The sequence below is a fragment of the Ammospiza caudacuta genome, chromosome 3 (genome assembly GCF_027887145.1).
Source record: "Ammospiza caudacuta isolate bAmmCau1 chromosome 3, bAmmCau1.pri, whole genome shotgun sequence".
NCBI lineage: Eukaryota > Metazoa > Chordata > Aves > Passeriformes > Passerellidae > Ammospiza > Ammospiza caudacuta.
Genome location: NC_080595.1, coordinates 4028542 through 4053858, shown reverse-complemented (window position 1 = coordinate 4053858; position 25317 = coordinate 4028542). Strand labels below are relative to the sequence as shown.

Below are 25317 nucleotides of genomic sequence, written 5' to 3'. Positions count from 1 at the left end.
AATGCACACCAGCAAGTTCAGGAAAGATTTTAAATTGTCTGCTCTGCATCTTCATTATTCCTCTGCCCAAAAACATTAAATTATCCAGAGGGCAGTCACTTTAATCGCAGGTCACAGTTACAGAGACTGATTAGCAAAGGATCATGGTGCTACCAACTGCAGCAGGAAATTTTAAAATGTTAAAATATCATTGAATCAACCAGACTGTGCTGTGTAGGTGCATCTTGGGCTGCTCAGGTTATTACTTTAATGGCCCCATACAAAAAAGGAATGGAGTTGACTAATGTAATTAGTCACAGTCAAGCAAGCTAAATCTTATTGCAACTCCTCTGCTGCTGAGGGACTTGCAAGTGGCAAACTTGACTTTTTGATGCCAAGATCCACTTGTTGCAGGCCCGATCCTCAAGTTATTTTAAGGGACTTGTTACTGACAGACTCTGACTCAGCAGGAGCATTGAAAATATTTTCTTCTCTTGCAGGTGACACCAGCGATTTGTCAAATGTGGCAGCGAGTTGCAGCTTGGAAGGGTTTTTCTCCCCAAGGGGTAAGTGGACACTCTCTAAAGGATTGACTACATGCTGAGTTGACAACTCCAAAGTTACTGTAGCTATGAAAAGGTAAACCCAAAGGAAAACAGCTAATTCATGCATTTACTGAATCACCCAATTCCTGTTAATGCACAACAGAAGTACTGTCTGTTTAACTGCAAGGAGCCAAGTCCATCTATTACTGCAGCCAAAGGCTTTTACAATAGCAAAGGATTTGGCCCTCCATGGATACAATGTGTGCATGAGAAACAGTAGCATCCCACGAGCAAAATCTCCCAAAGCTGGGGTTTTTTGTTTCATTTTACATGATCAGCATTTAACCATCAGTGAAGCACCTAAGGGCTAAGACCTCCTTGAAAAGGGAGCATAGGTGCCCAAGTCACATAGAAATCTTACTAGAAATGTTCAATTGGTATAATCAGAATTATGTGAAATGCTGTATAATTAAACCCCCTTCATATAATAACTGTGGGGAAGGAGGAGGGTGGGATCCCTGTTTAGTCCAGATTTTCAAAAGGTACTTACATCTTCAGTTTCCACTTACATACAGGGACTTTAAAACAAAAGTAAATCACAGAAGCCTCTAAATAAAACTACTCCCATCCTTCAAAACCCTAATGCTTCTAAAGCCCAGTGTTAAAGTATTTTATTACTGACTTCCTGATGTTCACTTGAGGCTTCTTTAAGCCCTAACTTCTACAAGAAGGTCCAACTCTGCAATATTTACTTGCTTGAGCCATCCCACTGACTTCAGTGGGATTACTTGTATAAGACACAATCCTGGGCTTTGGCTGTGGTTCTATAACTTTTTGCATGTGTGCAGAATTTTCTGCTTGTGTGGCATTGGGCTGATGTGTGTGCACATATCCAGAGGTCCACCCATATGAAGCAAGTTGCAGGGATTACAGCTGTAATCAGATGTGAAAATATGGGTTTTTCCCCAGCTCAAGCTGGGGTAATTGCCACTCCTTCCATGACATGCATTATGCAAGCCAAGCACTGAACACAAGCAGATTGAAAAAGAAAAAGCCTGACAAAAAGACCTTTAAATCTCTTAGCCTGCCACTTGCTTGCAAGCAGAACCTATTTCCAGTATTCTTGAACAATTTTATCAAGCCATGCAAAGCCACTGCTCAAATCCAGCTCAGAAAAGAACAGTCCCATGATCACTCCAGGATTCAGATGCTTCATTAAGAGCCCCAAATTTGGAAGTACTTACATTTTGTTAAAAACAGCTTGAAACATCCATAAGAAAACACAAAAGAATGTTTGACCTAATTATCTGTCAAACTCCATACATTTCAAATGAAAGTCCTAGGGACCCTGCCTTTATGAAAATGGATTAAAAAATTATTAAAATCTCCTAATTTTGTTCAATCCCTCAAACTGACTACACAGATAAACTTTTCCAAACAAGCAGTTGTAATGCATTTTGCTCAATCTTGTCAACTTGAACTTTTAAACACTGTTAGAGTGCAGGAACAGCTTATTTTATGGTTAACATTCAAACTCTGTAGCACATGCTATACATTGGCAAGAAATTCGGTTTTTCTTAAGGGTCATTTAGCAAAGAATCCCCGCAAAGCAGTAATTATCTCCGAGTCTATTAAACCTTACCGTGTACGTTATGGTTTCCTCAGTTTCCTGCGAATGTACTGTAGTAAGAACGAGCACAGCCAAGAACATAGCTGTCAACATCGTGAACCTTGAAAGAAAGGAAAAACAAATCCAGCAGGAATGCTTTTAGCGCTCTGCTTTGCTGGGAGAGGCTGCGGCACCGCTGGGACCGGGTCCTGCCGGGGGAGCCCACCCAGCCCTACCTGGGACAGGCGGCCCGGGCTGCCCGCTCGCTCCCGCAAGGAGAGGCTGAGGCTTGGCCGCGCTTCCCAGCCCGGGGATTTTATCCAGCTGGGAGCGAGGGGCGGAAATAACCAGTCAATGGAGTTTAAAACACCCCAGCGCTCACCGGCAGCAGCGCCGGACGAGGCGCGGGCAGCGGCACTGCCCGCCCGCCGCACGCTTTGGGGCAGAAAAGTGATTTTTCGGTCAAAGCGAGGCGTGGGGGACACCCCCCACCTGCCGAGCTCTGCGGGACCCGCTGGGGCAGAGCCGTGCCCGGGGGGCGATGGGCACGGAGCCGCCGCGCTGCCCGCTCCTACCTGCGGGACCGGGCGAGCGCCGGTCTCTGCTCCCGTGCACCGCCCCCGCTGCGCTGCCGGCGGCCGCTCGCTCCCCTTGCCCTGCTGCCGGTGCGGTGCCGGCGGCCGCTCGCTCCCTTTCCCCGCTGCCCGTGCGGTGCCGGTGCGGTGCCGGCTGCCGCTCGTTCCCTTTCCCGCGGTGTCGGTGCGGTGCCGGCGGCCTCTCGCTATCCTTTCCCTCGGTGCCGTGCGGCGCCGGCGGTGCCCGTTCTCCCGCTGCCGTCAGCCGCCGTCTGTCCGTCCGTACCCGGCGGCCGCGGTTCCCTCACCGCTGTCGGTGCGTGCCCGGTGCCGGCCCCGGGCTAAATAGAACGGGCTCCTGTCCCGCCGGCGCCGCGCGCGCCCCCTGCCGGCGCCGCGGGAGCGCGCGGGGCAGGTGCGGCCCCGGCGCCATGTTGGGGCCGTGAGGGCAGCCCCGGGCGCGGCCCCGGCGCGGACAGCGGAAGTGCGGGAAGCTGTGAGGGGAGGGCAGCCTCGGCCCCGGGGGCCGCTCCCTCACACCGGTCTGGTGCCCCAGCCCCTGGAGCCGCTCCCTCAGCCCCGGGAGCCGCTCCCTCACACCGGTCTGGTGCCCCAGCCCCTGGAGCCGCTCCCTCAGCCCCGGGGGCCGCTCCCTCACGCCGCTCCGGTACCCCAGCCGTGTCCTGGTTGGGATCTTCGAGGAAGCGCAGCACGGCCATCGTTTTGGTGTCTGTCGTGAGTCATAGAACTGTAGAATGCTTAAGGTTGGAAAAAAAGGAGTTTTGAGGCTATTGGGTCCATCACTGCCTTGGTCTTATTTGCAACCGTAACCAGATGTGGAAATGAGAGTGGAAAACTGGGTTTTTCCCCAGTCTAAGCTTGTGTAATTTCCTCTCCTTCCATTACATGCATTATGCAAGGCAAACACTGAACACAAGCAGATAAAAAAGAAAATAAACTCACAAAAAGGCCTTTAGACCTCCTACGTGTCACTTGGTTGCAAACAGAACTTACTTCCAATATTCTTGCCCTCACGTCCCACATCCACACATTTTTGAGCATTTCCATGGGTGGTGACTCCAGCACTGCTTTGGGCAGCCTGCTTCAGTGCTTTGCAACTCTTTGCTTGAATTTTTTTTCAGTAATATCTACTCTAAACCTCCCCATGAATTTTAAAATATCAGGACTATTGATGTGTTGTGGCTGTTAAAAATTTGGTAGTTAAAAGCCATGAGGAGCCCTCCACAGGACAGTGCCTGTTCCTCAGACATGGCCCAAGTTCAGCAATCATCACTTCTAAAAATCATTCCAGGCTATGAAATGCTGTTATTTCCCCACCCAGGGGAAAGCTCATGGACAGAAGGAAGGATGAGGAGGCTTTGCAGGGGTTTAGAAGCTTTGGAGGGTTTGGGTGAGGAGAAGGTGTCCAGAAACGTGTTCATTAGATCTTTATTTAATTCCCCAGTTTGGCTTCTGCGGGGCCTGTGGCACAGTACAGCACCTCTGTTCTCTTCCTATAGTTCAACAGGAGGTCTTTAATTCTAAAATAAGTTTTTGTCTCCTTAATGTAGACCATGAAGGGCCTGGAGAACTGGAAATCTGAAAAAATGTCTTACACTGCTGGCCTAGAGAATGGCTTTCCTACACAACCCCATAATTTTTAACATTCAGTTAGAGCTGATCCTACATAAAGCATGAGTTCTTTTTTGGACAGCCATACAGTGCTCATTAATTTTGTCTCTGGATCAAATCACTTCTTATCTGTTCTAGAATCAGGCAAGCTGGTAGTTTTAGAATACTTGGAGCTGCAACCATATGTTGCCTATCTTTTATTTTTTAGGTGAGAGAAGGTAGGATTTTCCCTCCCTCATTGCAGTTTCTGTGCTTACAGGTAAGTGGGACTCCTGAAAATGTACTTACAATCCACACACCTCACTGGTAAATAAAGAACAGAAGAAAAAACATGGTGGAATAGAGAAAATCTAAGTTGACTGCATTATAGGACAATTTGCATGTACTTTTGTGTGCATATTCATTTCATATTTAACAGGCTGTCTTTTGACATGTGTTCTCCTGCTCCAAAATGATTCCTTTAAAGCCTACATGTCATTATTTAGGAATACAGCCTCACAGTGTTAGATTGACTCTGAGTTGTTCACTTCTGTGGTGTAAATTGGATTCCAATTTGTGATGTGGTCCCTTATATATTTCAAACTTTCCTGTTTCTTGCTTATAGAAAGAAATGCAGGTGTTTCTAATAATCGAATGACTGCAAAATAGCATAATAACTGCTTTTATCTACTGTGGCTATACTATTGATGAGTATTGAATTGCCGTTTGAATTGTGGCATTGTCATCCATGCCATGCAAAGAGAACAAAATTTAAGTTGTTGGGTTCTGGATTAAGTAAAAAATTTAAAAAGTCTTGTCTTAAGCTACCACATAGGAAACCACTGCCTGTATTACAGGACTGCAGTTGGTTTTTTCCCTCTGGAAAGATGTTCTGCAGAGCAGAGGAGAGCAGGAACATCATTTTGGAGGGGTCTGAGCACTGGCTGAGCAGGGACCCCCTTGCCTTGGCTTCAGCCAGTGTCACACAAGTGCTGAAATGCCCTGTTCTGCCAAGGGTGGCCGTCAGTCCTTCAGATGGAGGTGGGAGACTCAGTCCATGGTTTGGTGGTTCAGCTATTCCCTGCTGAGACAGCTGGAAACGTGCCTGGTGTGGGAGAGCAGAACTTGGAAATGCTGATGGGAGTGTGAGGTATGTGAACGAGCTGAGGGACAGATATTCACAGATCTGGGGTGTCTGAGGATGTCCCTGTGGTCACACCTCCCTCCTTCCATGCTGCCCACGAGCAGCTTGGCACTGCTGAGGCCAACCCCTAACAATTGAAGAGATCCCGTCAGGCTGGTTCCTAATTTTCCTATTTTTCCTTACTTTTGGCTCCTTCTGAAAATGGTGCACTCTGTTCCCTACTGTTATGGTGAACTCTGTCACATCTCAGTTTTTGCTTTCTTTAAACCCCACAATTTTCATAAATTCTTCAGCTCGAATGTGTTTACGACTTCAATGTTCACATTTTTTCTTCCTGGCAGGATGTGTTGCCACCCCCCATTGTCCTCAAAAACCCAAGGATAGGTAGGCTGAAGGAAAGCTGTGTGTGGCTGAAATGTCACTGCACTCCCAACTCATTCTGGCTGCTAGAATTGTCCCTGGGGGCAGCAGACAGCTGGACATAATTTAGAGCAGGCTGAGATTGATACTAGAGGCCAGCCCAAAAAGGAGGAAAACAAAATTGCAGTTTAATCTCCTCTACTCCCAGATCTGACCCCCTTTTCCTGTTTCAAACATCCCTCCCTAGAACAGAAAATGAAGCACATGGAGAATTTCAGCAACTCGTGTTTGTCAGCTCAGGGGACCATCAGTGTCAATTGAAGAGGTTTCTGTCCCTGAGTGTGTCACATCCAGTGACACTGGAGTTGTCTGAACTCAGAGCTGGAGTGCTGGAGATGCTGTTTTCATGTTGGACTCACAGGAATTTTAGAACATAAATTATTTTGATAACATGGCAGGCTGCCTTTCTGCCACGCTGCCTGCAAATGTCAAATTCTTTTCCATGTTTCAGCTTGGAAGTGACATAATGTTGGTGAAGGATAAACTGTGAAAAATTAGATGTCTGATTTTTTATTGCTGCTTAAACATGACAAATGTTAAACTTTTCTTTGAGGTAATATTCTACAAGTTTATTTATCTTCAAGGGAGGTATCCTGAGTATATTGTATGTGCCATGAAGTGTTACTGAACTCTAAACTTGATTTGAAAGAAGGTCTGTGTTAGGGAATTACTCTCACTTTTCATATGGTAAAAATTCACCATATCACTTTCTTATCACAAAGAAATGACAAAAATTTAATGTTGAAATGACAAAAATTTAATAAGGACCAAAATGTCAGTAGCAAGGGACAGAGAACAAATTCTCTCCTTCTGCTTAATCCTCCCATTCAACCTAAACATATATTTATTGTTGTTCTTTGTTTATTGCTGTGCAGTAGAGTTCAGAGGTGACAGATGATGCAAACACAGAATTACAGAAAACTGACAGAGAAAAAATACAAAAGCTGGATTAGAAAAATGTAGTAGTAGAATTCCAGCCTTTATTTTTTTCAAGTTTTCTCCTGTATGAGAGATCTTGCCTGACTTTTGTTATGCTGAGGCCTCTGGCTAACTTGGGCAAACCAGTGTTTCATTTTTAAATGTCTAACAATGCTCTGAGGATATTAAAGTATAATGTTGTTGCCATTTTTTATTTTGATTTTTGCTAAAGATCAAGCCTGTGGTCTGCATACAATTTGTCAAGCATGCAATTTGCTTGTCTGCTGCATTTTATGGGGATGTGATCCTGTGTTTTGTGTGTTTCTGTGGACTCCAGCAGAAATCTGGATGGCCAGATAAGGTGGTGACTATTCCCACTGGAGTCCTTTGTCAGTAAAAGAAACAAGAGGGAGAGAGTGAGGGAGTGGGAAAGGCATTTCCCAGAGGTTTTCCATCTTTTTTGTTGGTGCAGTTGTGCAGCCCTAATAAATTGGCAATTGAAGGGCTTTGGAAGGATGAGTGATTTGCAGATACAGCTGAAAACAGCACAAGAAATGAGGGGTGATGGTGTGTGGGAAGGATGAGCCCATTTCACTTTCCATGTGGGGTTCATCTCCTCTTGCATCTCAGGGAATGAGGATTTCCCAGGCCTGCAGGCCTCTCCTGGTGACACTCCTGTGATATGGTTACTGGGTGTTTTCTCAGGGTTTTCTCAGTTGTAACTTTGAGGTCCATCTTACACAAGTGTACTCACAACCCCAGAATATGGATTTTTATGGATTAACCATACAGGTTAATTACCCTTTGATGTGGTGAGAATTTCAGATATGGCAAATCTGGGCTGTAGCTTAAATTGCACTGTGATGATCTGCAATTTAAATATTCCTCCTCTCTTTAGCTTGTGTTTCTGATTTATTCCATTTTTATACTGTGCATTTTTAACTATTTTCCATTCTCTAGCAGTGGTTTTCTTTCTCTTTTTTTGTCTTTCTCATGCCAGATAAGAGAAACAGCAGCACAGAAAACATTCGTCAGTGTCAACGTGGGGTTTTTGTACACTGGAGTTGTCATTTCTTCCCCTTTTTCTTCTGGAAAACCAGCATTGCTGCGCATAGGAGTTGAAGTCTGATTTGTACTAGGTTTCAACCAATTTGGTTAAAATGAGAACTTTTTTCCCAGAAATATAACCCAGCTGAGGAGCAGACAGTCTTTCTGATATTCAAAATCCTAGCCTGAGCATATACTGTTGTCTGATGAAGCTGTGTCAGGGCAGTTCCTTGCTTCGGCTAAGAGGCAACATGGAAATGCCAGAATTCAAATCCACTATCACCCAGAATATGCTGGAGACAGCTTTCAGCTCTAGGTTTGCCTTCCTGTGAAGCTTTGTGCAAATCATTTCATCGATTTCTTGGTGCACTGTCTCTGAAATGAGGAAAAGATGAGGAAAAGGTGTCACTGTGACTCTTGCCCAGGGAAGTGGGGTGGGTGCATTCACTTACCTGTCCAGGATTTCCAGACAGTGATTGTGTTGGATGCTCAGATCCCATTCCAAGTCCAGGAGTTTGGATGTTTGTCTCTGAGGCTGTGGGCACCTCAGCATCCCCTCAGCTGAAAGGACAATCAGGCAGAACTCATCCACTGCAACATTCATGGCTGTGGATGAGTAAAAACTCTGTGCCCTTTCTTTATCCTCCCTCCATGCAGGGAATCCGTTTCCCTTCCTTTGTCACTTCTGGTTGATAGGAGTGGAACACCTTTGTGTGACCAGCATGGATTTCTGACTGGCAGCTCAGCTCCAGCAGCCTGTTCAAGCCCTACTTTTCATTTTTGCAATTTCCCAGCACTGTATTTAGCTGCAGATTTTGAGAATTAATGTGAGTAGTTTAACTTTTCTCAAGAGGATTTGGAGTATTCCTGATGATCAGAAAGTGCTAAAGGCCTTCAAGGCAGACATTTATGTTTGAAACCCTTAACACAAAACTTTCTGCAGAGCCTCGTGGGCCTAAACCTGAGTGTGACAGTGCTGTGATCTTTCAGCACAACCAAACTGAGACCTCTCAGAAATGCTGTAGTGAAAGAGAGCCTTGCAGGAACAGATTTATGAGGCAGAGCTCTTGCTAAGGACCACTTTGCTTTTTACAATTCAGGAACATCAGGATCAGTAGATATATTAAACTATAATTTGGTTCCACAAGCATCTTCTGAACTTCCTGAATTTTCCTTTCTTTCTCTTTTGAGAAAAAAAGTAACAGGGGAACAGCAGAAATATTTCTTGTTTATATTGTGTGGGGGTGAACTTGGCAAACAACCTGCTTAGTTAACCTATTAATTATTGTCCAGAGACACAACTTTTCTTCTCAATATCTGCATGTTAATACTACAGGATGTATATCAGAGCATTTGAGTTCCCTGGAATATTAAGCTTAGTGCTTGTCTTTAAGCTGTCCCACAGAAAGCAGAATCCAAATGCCAGTGGGGATTTTCCTCTCTGTGAGATTGATGGGGTTATCCTCTCACCCCTCTTTGCAGATACCTGTGGTTGAAAGGGATCGAAATTCTGGAAAAGGCTGGAGGATGATGCCACAAAAAGCTGGCACAGAAATGCCCATTACCCTGTATGCTCCCAAAATATGCTCTGAAGGAGTTTACCCACATCAGAGAAAAAAATCAATTTTGGGAGTGAGGTAGTGGGAGCACCACATCTCCAAGTCATTGAGGGGGAGAGGCTGCAGAACAGCCCCAGCATGTAATTTGTGTCATAGACTAACACTTCACTTAATGCATATTCACTTTATGTCATGTGTAACACAGGGATTCTTTTCATTAATTGGTTCAAGTTCTCATTCTCTGCAAGCCCAAAGCCCTGGCAAATTAATGGCTTTCCATTTATTTATTTATTTATTTATTTATTTTCATGGGTTTATAAAATCCCAACTAAAAGAGCAAGAGGCATGTGGCAAAAACCCCTTCCATCAGTGCAGAGGAGGGGAGTGAAGAGTGGATTTACCTACTCACTGTTTTTACTTTCAGACTTCCTATTTATTACTTTTTACCCCATTTTATATAGAAAAGGGGTTTAATTTTCAGCTCCCTTTATCCTGGAAAAAAAATGCCTTTCTCACTGCAATGTTTGACAGCACTTTAAACACTGAGCTGTGATTGAAAAAAATTTTGACTTCTAGAGGCAATACTTAAAATGTGTCAGAGTTTTAGGGCTTGGTCATTTCTGCTCACGTTCATCCTTCATTTTTCAGATGTAGACTCTTAATAGAGCTTTTATCATAGAAATTCCACTTCTGCAAGAAAACACTGGGGCAGAAACAGCAAAATTGATTGAGCTTAAATCAAAGGAGAGCCCTTGGTTCAACATTTTGTCAGCAAATTGTGGCTGAGTTATTAATTATCTGTCTCAGTTTGTAAGTACCTGGAATCTGTAAATCTTTCAGGAAGGCCTTTAATATGCAAATCTCTACATGTAGCTGGAGCTCCTGCCTGGTGTCTCTGAGGAAGCTGTGGACACACAGAAATATGTCATCCTGAAGATGGATGATTTAAGTCTGTTGAAGCAGGTTGTTAGATTGTGTGATTGTAAAATAGCTTTTTTGGCACTTGCTGCTGTAGGACTAAGGGTCAGATTCTTTCTCTGCCTTGCACTGGAGATGCATTAAAACTTGTGTGGTCTGACTGCAGTGGGTTGGGAGCCTGTTCCATTTCTGTGGGTAGCTGTGCCTGTGGCTTTTGGGGACAGTCCTGTAGCTGCTGCTAAATTCCTCCTTGCTGCTTTAAAAGGAATTGCACAAAACCAGAGGAGGTGGCTTTGGCCTCAGGATTGTGACACTGCAGTTGTTAAGAAGGGCCTTTCCATGTTTTCCCCATGCCTTCCTACAGTGGATTCAAAAGGACATTAGCTAAAAGCACAAAGAGAAATATAATTTTGTTTCTCTGAAGGTGGAGGATTGAGGGGGTGTGCAACATTCCTTTAGAGCTAATAATGATTCAAAGTTAACAGTCACATGGTGTGTGTACAGAGCACTTCCATGCAGAGAATGTCAGTGGCATTTTTGGATAGAATTACTCCAGATTCCTCATTCAATTGACTTTCACCTCCATTATTTAGTTCAGCCCTTCTACAGTGCGGGAAATGGACCTGTGAGCAAGGCCTGAAGTGTGGCAGGGTGTGGTATTCAAAATGGCTTTCAAGTGCTGGAACACACTTGGCTTAGCATTGGTAAGTGAAGGGAAGGACAGGATCCTCTCCTCTGCAAAACACATCTTTACTTGGTGTGGATGAACAGTTTCTCACTGTTAGAAATTTGGGGGTTTTAGTGTGAATCTCAAGAAGAGAAAGAAGAGCTGGTACAATACTTAGAGGCCTTCTTGCACTGCACTGCTGCCTTTCCAGAATGACTTCCAGTGTCAGGCAAAAATATCATGGAGGCATGGATGGAAGTGGAATGGATTTATTTGCAGCAATCTTTATTAGAGAAAAACTCCTAATTTTCCAGGAGGAAATGAAGCTCACACACATTACCTTCACAAAAAGTAGGGCTAGTTTTTTGTCCACCTGGAGATCTGAATGAAATCCTTATTCCCAGTTGGCAATGTGTGACAGAGCATACCTTTGGTGACAGGCTGCAAAAGGGATTAATCATCTGGTGAATTTATTAACAGCAGTAATAAATTAGAGCTCTCAGGGATCCTCAATGATTTTGCTAGCCTGAATTTAAAAGTATGTGAATGGTGTAAGATAATACTAACTAGACATGTTTGCTCACAATTGAACTTCTGCTTCTCAAGCTATCAGTTGTTTACTGGTCTGGACCAATGAAGTGCTAAAAGCTAAATACTGTAAAATGTTAAACTTTGATGAAAGATATGAAGACAGAAACTGTTTCTTTTGCCAACACTGTGGTCAACAGCAGTGCCCTGACCTGATTACTTAAGCTGATGTTTTTCCTAAATCTGTCATGAATCAGTAATTATCAAGTTTTGCAATACTCAATGATTCTCTTGTGAATAACAAAATTATTTGTTATTGTAGGTTGGTATTTTCTAAAAAGAAGTGTTCAACTCTTGCATCTGCAGCCTCTATACAGTATGCTTGGCTTTTCCCCCCCCCCCCCCCCCCCTTTTTTTTGCCTGGAGAACTGTGGAATGCCACAACAAATCTCCTGAAGAGTTTCACAAAATGTGAGGAGAATTCAATCTGGTCTAATCTGGAAGTGACCCCTCTGGTGTCTTATAAAATAAACTTTGGTGTCAGCGTGTTTTTCCAGTCATGGTTGGAAGATTTCCAGTACAAGTATTTAGTTATGGGGCTTGACTTGTAGGGCTTCTAATAGGAAAAGGAACTTGTACAACATATTGTTTTTATTAGTGGGTTGTTCTCATAGAAATTTAATATGGCAGTGCCAGAAAAAATTCCCTCTTGCCTTGCACCAAGTGCCATGCAGTTGTGTGAGGTGGGTGTGCGTGGGGACAGAAGTGGGACCAGGTCCCTGAGTGAGGCTGGAAATTCAATCCACGCTTCCCAAGATTCTGGTGGCATAAAACCGACAGCTGGCCTTGGAGCCCTAGTAATCCTTGCAGCCTGGCAGAGTTTTCTGAGAAATAAGAGAGCAGAATTAGGGGAACTTATCAGATAAACTGAGGGAGAGTTGTGGTAAGTGATGCATTGTCTGTTTAGCCATTTCAGCAGAAAAGGTGGGGTGGCAAAACCTCTGTGTGGGCTTCATTTGGTGGATGTTTTGGGTTCTGTCCATGCACATCTGTGGCTAATCCCCCATGGAAATTGCACTTCAAGCCGTGTGTGAGGGCACTGTGGAGCTGCCATCCCTGGATCCTTGTCTGGGAATGCCACTGAGGATGTGGTGAGTGGGACTGGGCTCCCCCCTGGCAGCAGGCAGGGAGAACGTGCAAACAAGCAAATCTAAATGCAAATGTTCACATCTAACACTGGTGGAGATTTATCCTAATGATAGGGGAGTTGATAGCAGGAAAATGGAAAAGAAGAAAAAAACGAGGAAATTTGAGCCATCCAGTTATTTTTGGGTGAAAATTGCTTAACTTAGATTTGTGGTTTTAAGTAAACGTGCACATTAAAAGAATGCTGACCTTTAAAAACGCGAGTTTGGGTGATTTGCTATTGTTGCATATACACTTACAGGCAGCAGAAAATACCATAAGCCTGTGAGATTGGGAATGCACCATGGAAACAAACAGCACCCTGGCAAAATAAAGAGATGTTTCCTCAATGGAGCCCCATTAAAAAGCTCAGCTGAGTTCCCTATGAACCCTGCACGAAGGGATACTCCAAACTTCCCAAAGAAAAATGCACAGCGAAGTGGGGAATTAAACGGTATCACCGTGCTTGCTGTAAAACAAAGAAGGCTTTTATGAGAGTCTTGAGTCGAAGTGGTATATTGTGGATCCATTGTGTTGGAACGGGATGAAACTCATTCCTCTGGGAGATCAGGAGAGGGATCTGGAAATGTGGTGCTGCCCTCCAGTGGCACCAGGAGCGGGTCTGTCTCCAATGCTCGCAGGATGTTGGCTGGAGGGCAAACAGAAACGTGCAAATATTTCCGAAAGGACTGCGTAGTTACGGCTCAAATGTCAGGGCAGCGGTGGAGAAGGGGATGGGAGCCACAGCCCAACTTGCCCTAGTCTGGAACTGCTCAACTGGTGGTTTGTCCAAGGTTATCCTCAGCCAGAGCAAAGAACTCTTCCCTGCAGGCTGCATTAATCCTCTTCACTTCTAGTTTTGCAAAGTCTTCTGCCCCAGTTCATGAAGGAAGGAGTTCATGGATGAAATGGGCTAAAATTATGAATTGTCTGAGCAGGGTCACCTTAAAAAGGGGGATAATGTCTTTGTGGAGAGTGCCAGCAGAGTCTAACCTATGCAATTAAACTAATTTTCCTCCTGCTTAAACTGTGGTAATAACTCCACACCCCTTAAGTCAGTTTGCCTCTTTAACATGGCTTGAAGGAGAAGAGAATAAGTTGTATAAGTCATGTAGCAAGCTGCTACCTACACACATTGTGTCTGTGTGAGGCTTCAGCAGCTGCCTTTCCAAAGGAATTACCAGTCCCTCTCTGATATTAGGGAGAGCACAGGAAGCACAATGTTAGGGAATGCCTACAGAGATCTTTCCTTGGGATCTTAGCAGCACAGGGCTGCTTAGTGAGGGTTAAACTCTTCTGTCCTGGTGTGGTGTTTCTGAGGCTGCTGCTCTATCTTCATCTTCTGTGCAAAATATGGTTTCTGTTTCCATTTGGTTAAAGTTGTGCAAGACAAATTCAAGAAAAGAATCTGAGTCTGGCAAGACTAGGAATCCTAAATACAACCACTTGTCTTAAGGTTCAGGTTCTGGGAATACCAGAGTGTTTCAGATTCCCAGAGTGCCCCACAAGGGACTCTGGGAGGGGCTGTGTTACTCCAGTGTGTGTCTTGAGATGGCAATGGATATTGTGAGGGGAAAGAGTGAGATCCGGAGGAGAAAGGTTTGAAAGGCTCCTGTTGAAAAGTTTCTTTGTGTGTATTAATATCAGTGCAGATAAAAGGAGAAGTACAGATAACATTGATGGCAAAGAGTTTTCATCAATGTTTGTTGCCTGTGCTGAGTCTTCAAAGACCCGAATGAGAGGCTGGGCTTTTGCTGGGGAAGTCAGTGTAATAGGCAGAGTCTAAGGAGCACTGATGGATCAGGCTTCCCTTTATCCATGCTTGTGGGGGCACTTCTCCTTCCTGTTCATGTTTCCTACAGTCTCTTTTGTTCTGCTCTTAGTGAAAGCACTGCTGCTTGGAAGACAAAAATCAGTTCTGGAGGGTGCAGAAGCCCTGGAAGTGTGGACAGACCTGTGAACATTAACATACCTTCACACACGCACAGAGCCATTGCAGCTGTGTGAGGGCCTTTCTGGTGGCACCTGCTCTGCTTCCGTGGCTTCTGTCAGCTGCACAAAGCAGGTGCTGCAGGTTATCTCTGGGATTAGGAGGTGGGAGGAGCCCCTCTGAACACAGAGCCAGCAAGCCAGAGCATGGTGCTGGATTCCACAGTCAAAAACCTCACTCCAGAAAATCCTGGCCTTCTCTAAGTTGCTGTGAATGAGGCAAAATCTTCTCCTTGGTGGGCTGATGTTTGACTCACCTCCATGGCTGTTCCTATCCAAGGAATACTCCCTGCTGTTAAGGTAAGATTAGACATTGTGGCTCAGTTCCATTGGGCAGGGTATTCTTTGGTCTGTCCTGAATCTGAATTCAGAGGCTGATTGTAGTGTCTGATGCTGGATTTTGATGTAGACAGATGCAGATGCTCTGCAGAAGCTGCTTAGTGATTTTATAGACACTTGGAGGCAAGTTGGATGGAAACTTCCAGGGATAACTAAGTCCAGTTACCCAGTTACAGGCAGGGGATAACATATCCTGTCAATTCATATAGTTGTTAATTCATATAGATGTTAACTCATAATCCACCACACTGATGTACATGTGATATTCTTATATTGACAGCCTGGGGCTTTAAACCTTATCAGACTTCTGAGCATAGAGGATTAGACTGAAGCACACAACAGCTGAAGCTGCTACATATGAATCAACAGTGAAACAGTAATTTGTTAATATTCTGTTACATCTGTCCCTTTCTGTGGAATATTTTGCCCCACATCACACAGTACAGCATATCCAGGGGTGGTGTTGTTTTCCTGAATATTTTGTTACATTTGTCCCTTTATGTGGGATATTTTGTCCCACATAACAAGGTACAGCATATCCAGGAGTAGGTGTTGTTTTCCTTGCTTTTCCCATCTGTCCCATCCCCCTAACCCCACCTGGCTCTCCAGGGTTCAGTGCTGCCCTTGTGTTACTATGTTTCAGTGCTTCTCATTTAGATTTTAGTTCAGCAGGTAGTGTGGGATATCTCAAACAGAAGAACACTCAACAGAGGAGCAAACAACTGCTCTGTGCTTAGGGCCATCTTCACCTTTCATCAAGCCTTGCAGAACCGCTCCGAGGCTGGAATGTGAAGTAGTTGCCAGCCCCTCTGGTGTCTGTTTTATTTTGTGTGATGTACAATTTGTGTCACAGATGTTCCCAGACTACCTGCAGAGGTTAATTTTCTTGAGAACCACACTCGCAGCATCCTTCAGGCACCGCAGTTGAGTTTTTAGGAAGTTCTGCTGCCCCGTAGCCACAGAGCCAAGAACATCGCTTTGCTCCCAGCACAGCCATTCCCTCTCTGCCCCAGGGGGAGCGCAGCTCCCTGCCGGTGCAGCAGCGCAGAGCTCTGCACAGGAGCCGGGAGCTGTTTGCAGACGGCCTTGGCAGATCCCCACGAACACCAGGTATCTGTCGAAGTGAATTTGCCAGCTCCTCCTCTGCCCTGGGGAGCTTGCAAGTTCCTCGAGCCTCATTCCTGCCCACATGGAAGTTACAAGACGTGACTGCTCTGCCAGCAGGGCTGGTAAATTCCAAGAAGCCCAAATACTGGATTCACAGAAATTGCAGCCCTGCTGACCACACTGGTCGAAGCAGAAATGTTTTGGAGTTTCATGAGCCTTAGCTGTTTCTCCATGTAATTTCCAAGTTCCAGTTGTGCATCTGCGTAAGGGCTTTGGCTCAGGCAGCCGGGGCTGTCGTTGGCTGCAGCTGCAGCCAGCACAGTGCACAGGCAGCTCCTGGAGCCCTTCAGTGCTCATGGGCTCTCAGCACAGCTTCTAAACCTGGTGCTCTCTGGCCAGGCTGGTTTGGAGCTTGTCCCTCATGTTGATTTAGCAGCTTCAGGGATGGGATATAATCTAGCACATCACTGATGATCCCGTACTTTTATTGGAGCCTAACGAATGATTTGGGGAGATGATAAATTCTGCTTCTCAACCAGTGAGTTTGGAAAGCTCTCTGTAGTATCCTGATGTGGAGGGAGATTGGAAGTAAAGTCAAGTTATCAAATAATGAGAATATGTTTTTTGTGATTTTCCTGCAGAAATATTTAGATGACAGTTTCTAAATTCTGTTAGTGTTTTCCTCTGGTGAGACACCAGACATGATGTATTTAGATGGCAAAGAGTGGGGGGGTTTAGTTTTATAAAGTCAGGGTAGATTGGCTAAAACCATGTCTTACCATCATGTTTTGTCTCTCAGAATTTACAAGTATCCTATCAACTGTAGGTACTGCACTGAGAAAGAAAAAACACTTCAGTTTTCTTAAAATACCTGGCATTGGGAGAATTTGTTAGAAAAAACATATTTAAGCGATGAACATTTTTTTAGCGAATAGATATTATATTACATCAGCTATTTGGATCAAAGGGTTCTATATAACCTTGATGTCTTTCCCCTTCATGTTCTGTGGACACCATTGAGGTAGAAACAACTTTTTTCCTAATTGTATAAAATGTACATGTTGAATCTTGCCCATCATGACATTTGGAGCCTGGACTTTACAACTTTAACATTCTTTCAGCATTGTTTTTTAGGGGTGTCATTATAAATGTGAGTGTTCATCTAAAATATACATTGATGAGAACCAATAGAATATGTGATATATATTTAAAAATAACATGGCTGCCACAATGGATTGGAAAATGGCAGGAGGAAAAAAAGAAGTTTGTATTTGGTATTTATCTGGTGTATATACCAAATCAACAGAGTAAGAAAAATGCATCCAGATGGGATATTACTTATGTCTGTGTACATTACCACCCAAAACTGTGTCTGTGTCATCAGGCAAACAACAGTAATGATGGAAAAGGAGATTTCTAGTTGGGTCTGCATTTCCAGTGCCTTCCTTTGTGTTCCCTTTGCAAACACGAGCAGTTTTGCTCCGAGGGTATCTCAGTACGGTGGAGAGGTCAAAGAAGCTGATCAATCATAGCAAATATTCTGGAAATGCTTCCCTTGGTAGCTGACACATGGGTTGTTAATCACTCCCCTTTCCCTGAAAAGGGGAGCATGGCAATGTATCTTTATGTCAGAGCAGTTTTCTGTGGCCAGGGTGTCTCACTCTGGCTCTGCACAGCACAGGAGTTGTGGCGTTGTCCCTGCTGATGTAACTCTTCCTTCAGGATGTTGTGGGCAGCTCCTCTTCTGGGTGCCTGCTCTGCACATGTTTTTTCCATTATATTAGCAGCAAAGTGAACTGGCACTTGTGAGTTTTCTTGCACCCTGCCCCCCCCTTGACTCTGCATCTCATAATTAGGCATTGAATAGAATTTGCTGGAAGGAGCAAGAGGGCAGATTCTGCTGATTTGGAAGTTGGCCTTGATGTGTGTGACTCTGAAGTTAATTTTGTCAAAGCCATTGATGAATAAAACTTTCCTCGTGTTTTCCCTTTTAGTTTAAAGTTAACTCCTACTTCACAACCTTATTACTCACCTTGTATATATATCTGTAGTATAATGGTTGCAGCTGCTAAGAGAGTAATTAAACTTCAAAGCTTTGTTATTAAAGACTCAGCAAGGACACCCCAAAGCAGAAGAATTTGCAGTTAAGACTTTACAAATCCATCCTTAACAAGTCCTTAGTGAGTAGGGATTATGTAGCACAGGAATAGCATTTTTTGTATGGAGGATCCTTGTAAAATCTGAACAGAGTGAACTGCATGGAGTACAGTACACAGCTGAACATTCCAGGATTGTGATTTTGGGATTTTCTGTATTTCTTTTAATAGATATGGCTTTGCCTTGAAGGGCGTAGCTGAATATAATTTCAGATAAGCAGGACTCTGCAGTCCAAGATTTTGCCTTGACAGTCATCTGTAAAAAATGTTAGTTGATGTTTCATTCCAAAATAATGAACAAAAGCCTTGATTCTGCTCTTAGATCTGGGTTTATGAATCATCAAAAAGTGCATTAACCTACGTGTGTGGGTGGCTAAGCTGCAGTGTGTGCCCCGAGCTGTTGCTCCATCAGGACTGTGGAGTCATCCAAGAGGGTGGGCAGCTTTGTGCTCTTCCCTGTCTGTGCTGAGGAATGGGACGAGTGGGAGGTGCATTAACCAAGACTGGGAGCCCATGGAGCTCCGTGCTTGTTGCTCACAGCCTGCACTGGGCATCTCTGGAGCTCAGCTTTGGCTGGGACTGATCGCATGAGCCTGATGGAATAAATGTGGCATCTGAACATTTCCAAGCAAGTCAGGGGATGGAGGGGCTGTCATTTACAACGTCCTTTACTTGCTGAGATACTTGAGCCAAAATTCAGAGGATGTATAAAGTTATCTGGAAGTCTTCTTTGAGTCCTTAAAGGAGGAATTACAGATTTTCTCTTTGGATTCCATAACCTGGAATCACCACAGTTACCTTATTTTTTTTCCTCATTGCCAAGGCTTCCTACCCACCAATGTTATGTTGTTTCTCTGTTATTTCTCCCATTTTAAGAAGGAATTGTGGAATAGTGGGGTGAAATGTACATGATTTTTGGGAAGAATTACTGTTTTGCACATGCACACTCAGTTAATAGATTTTCAACTAAGGTAAAGCTTGAAGGAACCTTTGCTGAGCAGAGGTGCAAAAAGAAGTGAATCTCCATTACTACATGTAGTCAATCTGTAGCACTCCTTGCCTCAGGCTTTATGGACACTGCAATTTAGGTGGATTTGGGGGAATATTGGACAGGTTTGTGAAAAAACAATTTTTTAGGGATGCTAAATGCATGGAAACACATGTCCTAGGGAGTTAATGAGCTACAAATTGTTGGAGAGCATTTGGGAAAACACCTCTGATTTTACTTTGTGCTTGCACCTTGTTTTAGTTGCTGCCAGGTGAATTGTTGGATCTTTGCTCTGTTATCATGAAGATAAGTTTTGTCATAGGGAATGCCTACCTCAGATAATTTTTTGTTTGTATAGAGATTCCTAGGAAATACCAGTCTGGTTTCTATTGCTTCAAAAGCAGTGAGAGCAGAGGGGGAGATTAACCACATTAGTCTTTAATTAATGCCTTATCAAATGCTTCCTCCCTGTTCTCTCTTCATTTTTCTCCTAGGTCATCCTGTTGTAAGTGGATGTGGGGCTCTGTGGTTAAAGTGCAGCATCTCATTTGCACACTGTGCTCTGGCAGAGGCTGAACCAGAGAGTGGTGGAAAGGTTCCTTTCCTTCTGGGGAGGCAAAGGGGTCCCTTGGAAAGGTTCCAAGTGATGGAAAGGTTCCTTTCCTTCTGGGCTGGCAAAGGAGTCCCAGGGCAAGAACTGCTGAATGCTCTCTTGGCAGTGAGAATAGGGGAAATAAGGAGAAATAGAGTTAATGCCATTTTCTTGTGCCTCTCACTGCAGTAGCTGAACTGGGATAGAAGTGTGAAAGGGGAGGAAAAAATATGAAGGAGTAAATGGTTAGGCTTTTTTGCCTCTATTCTTTTTCCCAGAGAGGTTTCAGTGAGGGAGCTCTGAAGCTGGCCATGAGCACTCAGCAGGGAGGAGGGAGGCAAAAAAGTTGTGGAAAAACCAAGTGTGAGGACCCCATCACCTTCTGCAACACTCTGCCCTGACATTTCGCTGTGAAATGTCATTTTCAAGTGGTGTTTCCAACCGCACATCTTTCTGTTTATGTTTCTTCCCATCTTTGTGCAAACCCTCCCTGGAGAGTGCGTGGCCATTATTGGGGTTCTGAGAAGCTCATGGTTTGTTTTCCCTGCGAAGCTGTTCCCTTCCTCCCTGAATCAGCTGCATTCTCCCGGGAGGAGGCTCCTTCCTCCCCCTCCGTTCCCGGGCCGATCTCGCTGGGCTGTGGCTGCCCTCGGCCCGTGCCGTGCGCTGCAGCAGCCGTGGCTCCTCTGCTGCTGCAAGTGCTGCCTCCTGACACCGCCTCCCCGGGGGGATCATTAGCAGGGTGGAGGCTCTGCTTTCCTAGAAACAGGAAGAGGAGAAGAGCCTGAGAGATGGGAGGCCTGAACAATCTAGAATTAGATTACAGTATGAACTCCATGACATCAGCTCCCTTCAGTCTTCCCACCCATTGGCTTTCTCACGGCATTTCTGCTTAGGCTGATCAGCATCTGAAGGTGTCCATAATAAAATGCTAATTCTTTTGTGGCCCAAAGGGTCAGAGCTGCCAGTCCTACTCCTCACAACTGACAAGTCAGAAATACACATTGAACCACACAGGTAACTGCATTTATCTAACAAGCCAAAATTCAGAGCACTTCAGAACTACTGTCAAGTGATATAGTCACCTTCAAGCCTTGTAAATTTAAATAAAACCTACAAGGAGTAATGAGGTTTTTTCAATCCTTTGGAATTAGACTGCTAGGTTCTTTCTACAGCAGTTATGCCCCACACTTTGTGTGTGCTTGGGCTGTGGAACCATGCCATTCACTCATGAATGATGTGCTGGATGCATTTTTGGCAGTAGTAAAGGTCAAAATAAGTAAAGCAATAAATAAGAATGTTTGGTGTATTTCCCCTTTAATACAACTGTTAAAAAATGATAGGCAATAGCAGGGGAAAAAATAGTGAAAGACCAGTGTTTCTAAGTCTTGGTAGCCTTGAATTATTTTCCCAGGAAGGAGGAAAAAGGGGGCTAAAACCACTTTGGTTTCCTTTGGAGCCTTAGTGCCAGCTGGAGACAGTGTGGGTCTCCATGTGCAGGAATCCAGGTTCTGTGTGGAGGTTGTGGATCTCCATGTGGAGGTTGTGGGTCTCCATGTGCAGGAATCCAGGTTCTGTGTGGAGGTTGTGGATCTCCATGTGGAGGTTGTGGGTCTCCATGTGCAGGAATCCAGGTTCTGTGTGGAGGTTGTGGATCTCCATGTGGATGTTGTGGGTCTCCATGTGCAGGAATCCAGGTTCTGCATGGAGGTTGTGGGTCTCCATGTGCAGGAATCCAGGTTCTGTGTGGAGGTTGTGGATCTCCATGTGCAGGAATCCAGGTTCTGCGTGGATGTTGTGGGTCTCCATGTGCAGGAATCCAGGTTCTGCATGGAGGTTGTGGGTCTCCATGTGCAGGAATCCAGGTTCTGCATGGAGGTTGTGGGTCTCCATGTGCAGGAATCCAGGTTCTGCATGGAGGTTGTGGGTCTCCATGTGCAGGAATCCAGGTTCTGTGTGGATGTGTAGGTCCCAGTTCCATGTGCTCCCAGACAAAGCAAGGTGTGGACTCTCCAGAGGGGCTGGAATGAGTTCAGAGTCACTGCCTGAGCTGCAGTGCTGTGAAACTGGCACTTGCCTCTCCAAGCTTGCAGACAGTATCTGCTTACTCAGGCTCCTTGTCTCACTCCTGGGATTCCTCTTGCCCCCAGCCATGTTTCCTGCTCTGGAAGGTGCTCCATGTCTCTGCACGTTCAGAGGCACCTCCAGACACCTTGGGATATGCAAATTCCTCTCTCTGGGGAAGGGTTCACTCAGGATTTAACCTGTGCACCTGTGCCAGCACTTCTCATCTCCAAATACAGGGATTGAGGATCTGAATACCCATTTAACTTCCTACCAATGGAACATAATGAAACATGCCTTTGGTTAAAAAATGCTGACAATTTGTGGGATGGAGATGAGTTCCAGATCCTCATTCTTATTCAAAGCTTGTGGCCAGACTCATCTCTGTGCAGAAGAAATGGGTAAAACTCACATGGAGACAGCCAGGAGGTTGCATTTAGTATTTGAGCTTCAGGTGTGAATAGGAATAATGAATAAAACAATGTCTTTGACTCTGCTATGTGCTAATTGTGTGCTGAGACATCCCCTTGCCCCTCAGAGCTGTGGAGGTGATGTTCTGTCTGTCAGACACAGGTAAGATTTGCCAGCTTGTCTTTTGGAGCAGTTGATACCAGCAGGTTCTGTGATAGAGTTGATGTCTTGCTGCTTCCTTCAGCTTCAAGGTCACAAATTCATGTGGGCTGAGATGCTCAGAATGGAGATACAAAACCTCCAACATATCCCTGGATGTACTGGAGGCTCCAGGTGCTGTGCTCTGAGCCAATCTTAGCTGGAAAATTGTGCTGTGAATAGAAACTGTGGTGGTGAGGGCTGTGCTCTGCAGGTGAGGCTCAGATTTCTTTTGGAGACACAGGAAGCTAAAGAGCCATAAAGGTTTGTCAAATGAATATCTTCCACTTGTCCAGGTGTCCCACCCCATTGAAATGGGATGGCTTTGTTCAGTCCCTGAGGGAATTGGTCCATGTTAATGTTCCACACTGCCCTTTGCTGTGCTCCAGTTGATGTGGCTCCTGCTCCATCAGCAAACAAAGGCTTCCTCTCTGCTTTTTCATTTGTCTCATGCAAACATGCATACAAATCCATAGGTGCATTTTTGTGCATGTATTATAATAATACAAAGCAGATTATAAATAATTTTGTAATACTTTGAAATAATTTCAAATAATTTGGAAATCCTTTGGACAGAAGGGGCTCTTGCCGTTATTATAATCTTTAAATTTTAGGTATGTCTTGTATGAAGAGAATACATTGTTGAAGTAACCACCTGAGGAAAGGACAGAACTCTTTTCCTTCAATTATTTTCCCCCCAAGTCTGGTTCTAGGTCTGGCAGCACCCTACTCTGGGAAGGAGTGAGGTGTCACTCAACAGCACCAGTACCTTTAGATTTCCCCCTTGAGGTAAAGCTGTGCTTTTGCAGGAGAGCTGTCAAGGTTTTGGTGGGATGACATTTGGCTCCTGTGTCACCATCAGAACATTGCAGCTGCTCCTGTGAGGAGCTCCTGGGTGCTTGTTTAGATGCTGAAGGCAATGCATTAGGAACTGATGGTGAGTGATTATTATCCAATCAGTTCCTGATGCAGTATCTGCGACATCAAAAGCTCTGCTGTGGTTTTGCTTGCAATTTTTTAATTTCAAATGTTGAATCTTAACAAGGTCAGTGTAGTAGGAAGAAAAATCTCCAACTTAATGTGCTCAGTTTTTCAAGGAAATTGATACTTTTATCTAAGAAATGCTAAGAATAACTATTACCAAGAATCACTCTGGGTAGCACTGCTGGAGAGCATTATACATCTTGGGCAAGTTTTACTTTTTAGCTCTTCAAGCCTGTTCTTTGGTGGCTGAATAGTTGAGCACAAATTAGTCAGCAAGTGTGTTCTGTTTCTCAGAAGGGCAGGAAATGATGCAGGCCTGCAGCAGGGCGAGTCTGCAAATTCACTGTGTGTGAGCTGTGAAATTCAGAGGAAGCTCCAGCCCTGTGCCAGTGTGGGTGGGCTTTCAAATGCAGCCCTTGGCACTGAGAACTGCAGACCTGATGTCACTGTCCCATTTCTCACACTTGTGCTGGGTCTGGAGAAAACACTGCCTTGGAGAGGAATCCTCTCCTTGCAGCCCTGAGCCTTGCTGGTGCTGCTGTGTCCCCTGGATGGGTGTGTGCCAGGGAGGTTTGTCCATTTGCTGGAGGTCCGGCTGTACTGAGAGCAATTGCACACCCCACTTAAACAGCATATGGTCATCCCAGCCCTCAGACAGCAGCACTTCTCGTTCTGCCCACTTCTGTATGAAAGTCAATGATTTTGGAGACAGTTGGGGTTTGTATTTCTGTTTCAGGCCTAAAAAGAAATAATCTGAAATGTCAGACTGACTGATTTAATGAAGCTGCTCTTCCCACAGGGGTTCCCTGGTTGTGTTTAACTGGTGACTTGTGTTGTCACTGCTTTTATGGCACACATGGTCTGTCCTGAAATGCTCTGCAGTCACAGATATTTTCACTAACTTCTGCTTTGGGTATGGAAGACAGATAGTTACAGTGGGCAGGGGAGTGTCAGGTGACTAATGAGAATGAGATTAAATCCATATAAATGTTCTGCACAAGCAGCACTTTTACATCAAGGGTTCTTCTCTTAGCAGTTTCTGAGGCAGAAGTGGTGTCCCTTCAGCAGAGCTGTTTCAGACAGGGAATTTTATCTCAGAACAATTTTCTTCTAAAATTCTGCAGGACTAAAAAGAACTCAGGTCACACCTGGCCTTGTTGAGCATCAACTTCTGTACATCAGAGTGAGCCATTTTTTAGCAGGTTCTTTTGATCCCTGGTATAAAACAGGAATATTTTCTGGCAGGCTACAGATGCTCTCTGGAATCTCACACATAAATAAAACTTAGGGATGGATCTCTAAGGATTGGCCATCTGGAGCTTTCAGCCACAAAACTGGGGTGTAATAAATATATTTTATGTGCTCTGGCTGTATATAATACTTCTTTCTGCTATGTATCCACAGGCTGACTAGAGCCATCTAATGTTAATGGGAGTCTTTTATTGATTTCTACATCTTTGGATTGTTCCTCTTGAGCAGGGAATCTTCAACTGTAGGCAAGTTGCAAGAATCCTGACTGGTTTGAATTGGGATGTTACCAAGGTCATTAACATGGGGAAAATGGATTGTAATTGTTTTGGGTAATGGAAAACCAGCATGGAGGGTGGTTCTGGTGGAACAACAGCCTTTGAACTGGTGAAAAGTCGGGACACAGAACTGTGTGTATCAGTGTGTAAAAATTGCAGATGCAAAGGATTGAACACAGAAAAGTCATTGCCAGCCCTGTGGTTCAGAGCTTAATCAGTGACTTCAGGAGATATTTAGACAGGTGACAGTTTCAAGGT

At 44.6% G+C, this 25317-nt stretch overlaps 2 protein-coding genes across 5 annotated transcripts in view; one reads left to right on the top strand and one right to left on the bottom strand.

Moving 5' to 3' along the window:
• The window catches only part of EFEMP1 (EGF containing fibulin extracellular matrix protein 1), a 45322-nt gene extending 42316 nt beyond the window's left edge, over positions 1–3006 (bottom strand). Inside the window, exons 1-2 of one of the 2 annotated variants that reach the window (XM_058801739.1) lie at positions 2709–3006; positions 2167–2254 (exon numbers count right to left, since the gene is read on the bottom strand). In XM_058801739.1, coding sequence (XP_058657722.1) covers positions 2167–2247 — 81 coding nt within the window. In that variant the 5' untranslated portion in view covers positions 2248–2254; positions 2709–3006. Of the gene's footprint in view, positions 1–2166; positions 2255–2369; positions 2405–2708 lie in introns of those variants that run through there. The other variant, XM_058801740.1, reaches the window with a different exon arrangement.
• Positions 487–25317, top strand: part of CCDC85A (coiled-coil domain containing 85A) — a 162556-nt gene continuing 137725 nt past the window's right edge. For all 3 annotated transcript variants that reach the window (XM_058801736.1, XM_058801735.1, XM_058801738.1), the window contains exons 1-2: positions 487–545; positions 4549–4599. The gene's annotated coding sequence lies outside the window, so the exon portion shown is untranslated. The remainder of the gene's footprint in view (positions 546–4548; positions 4600–25317) is intronic.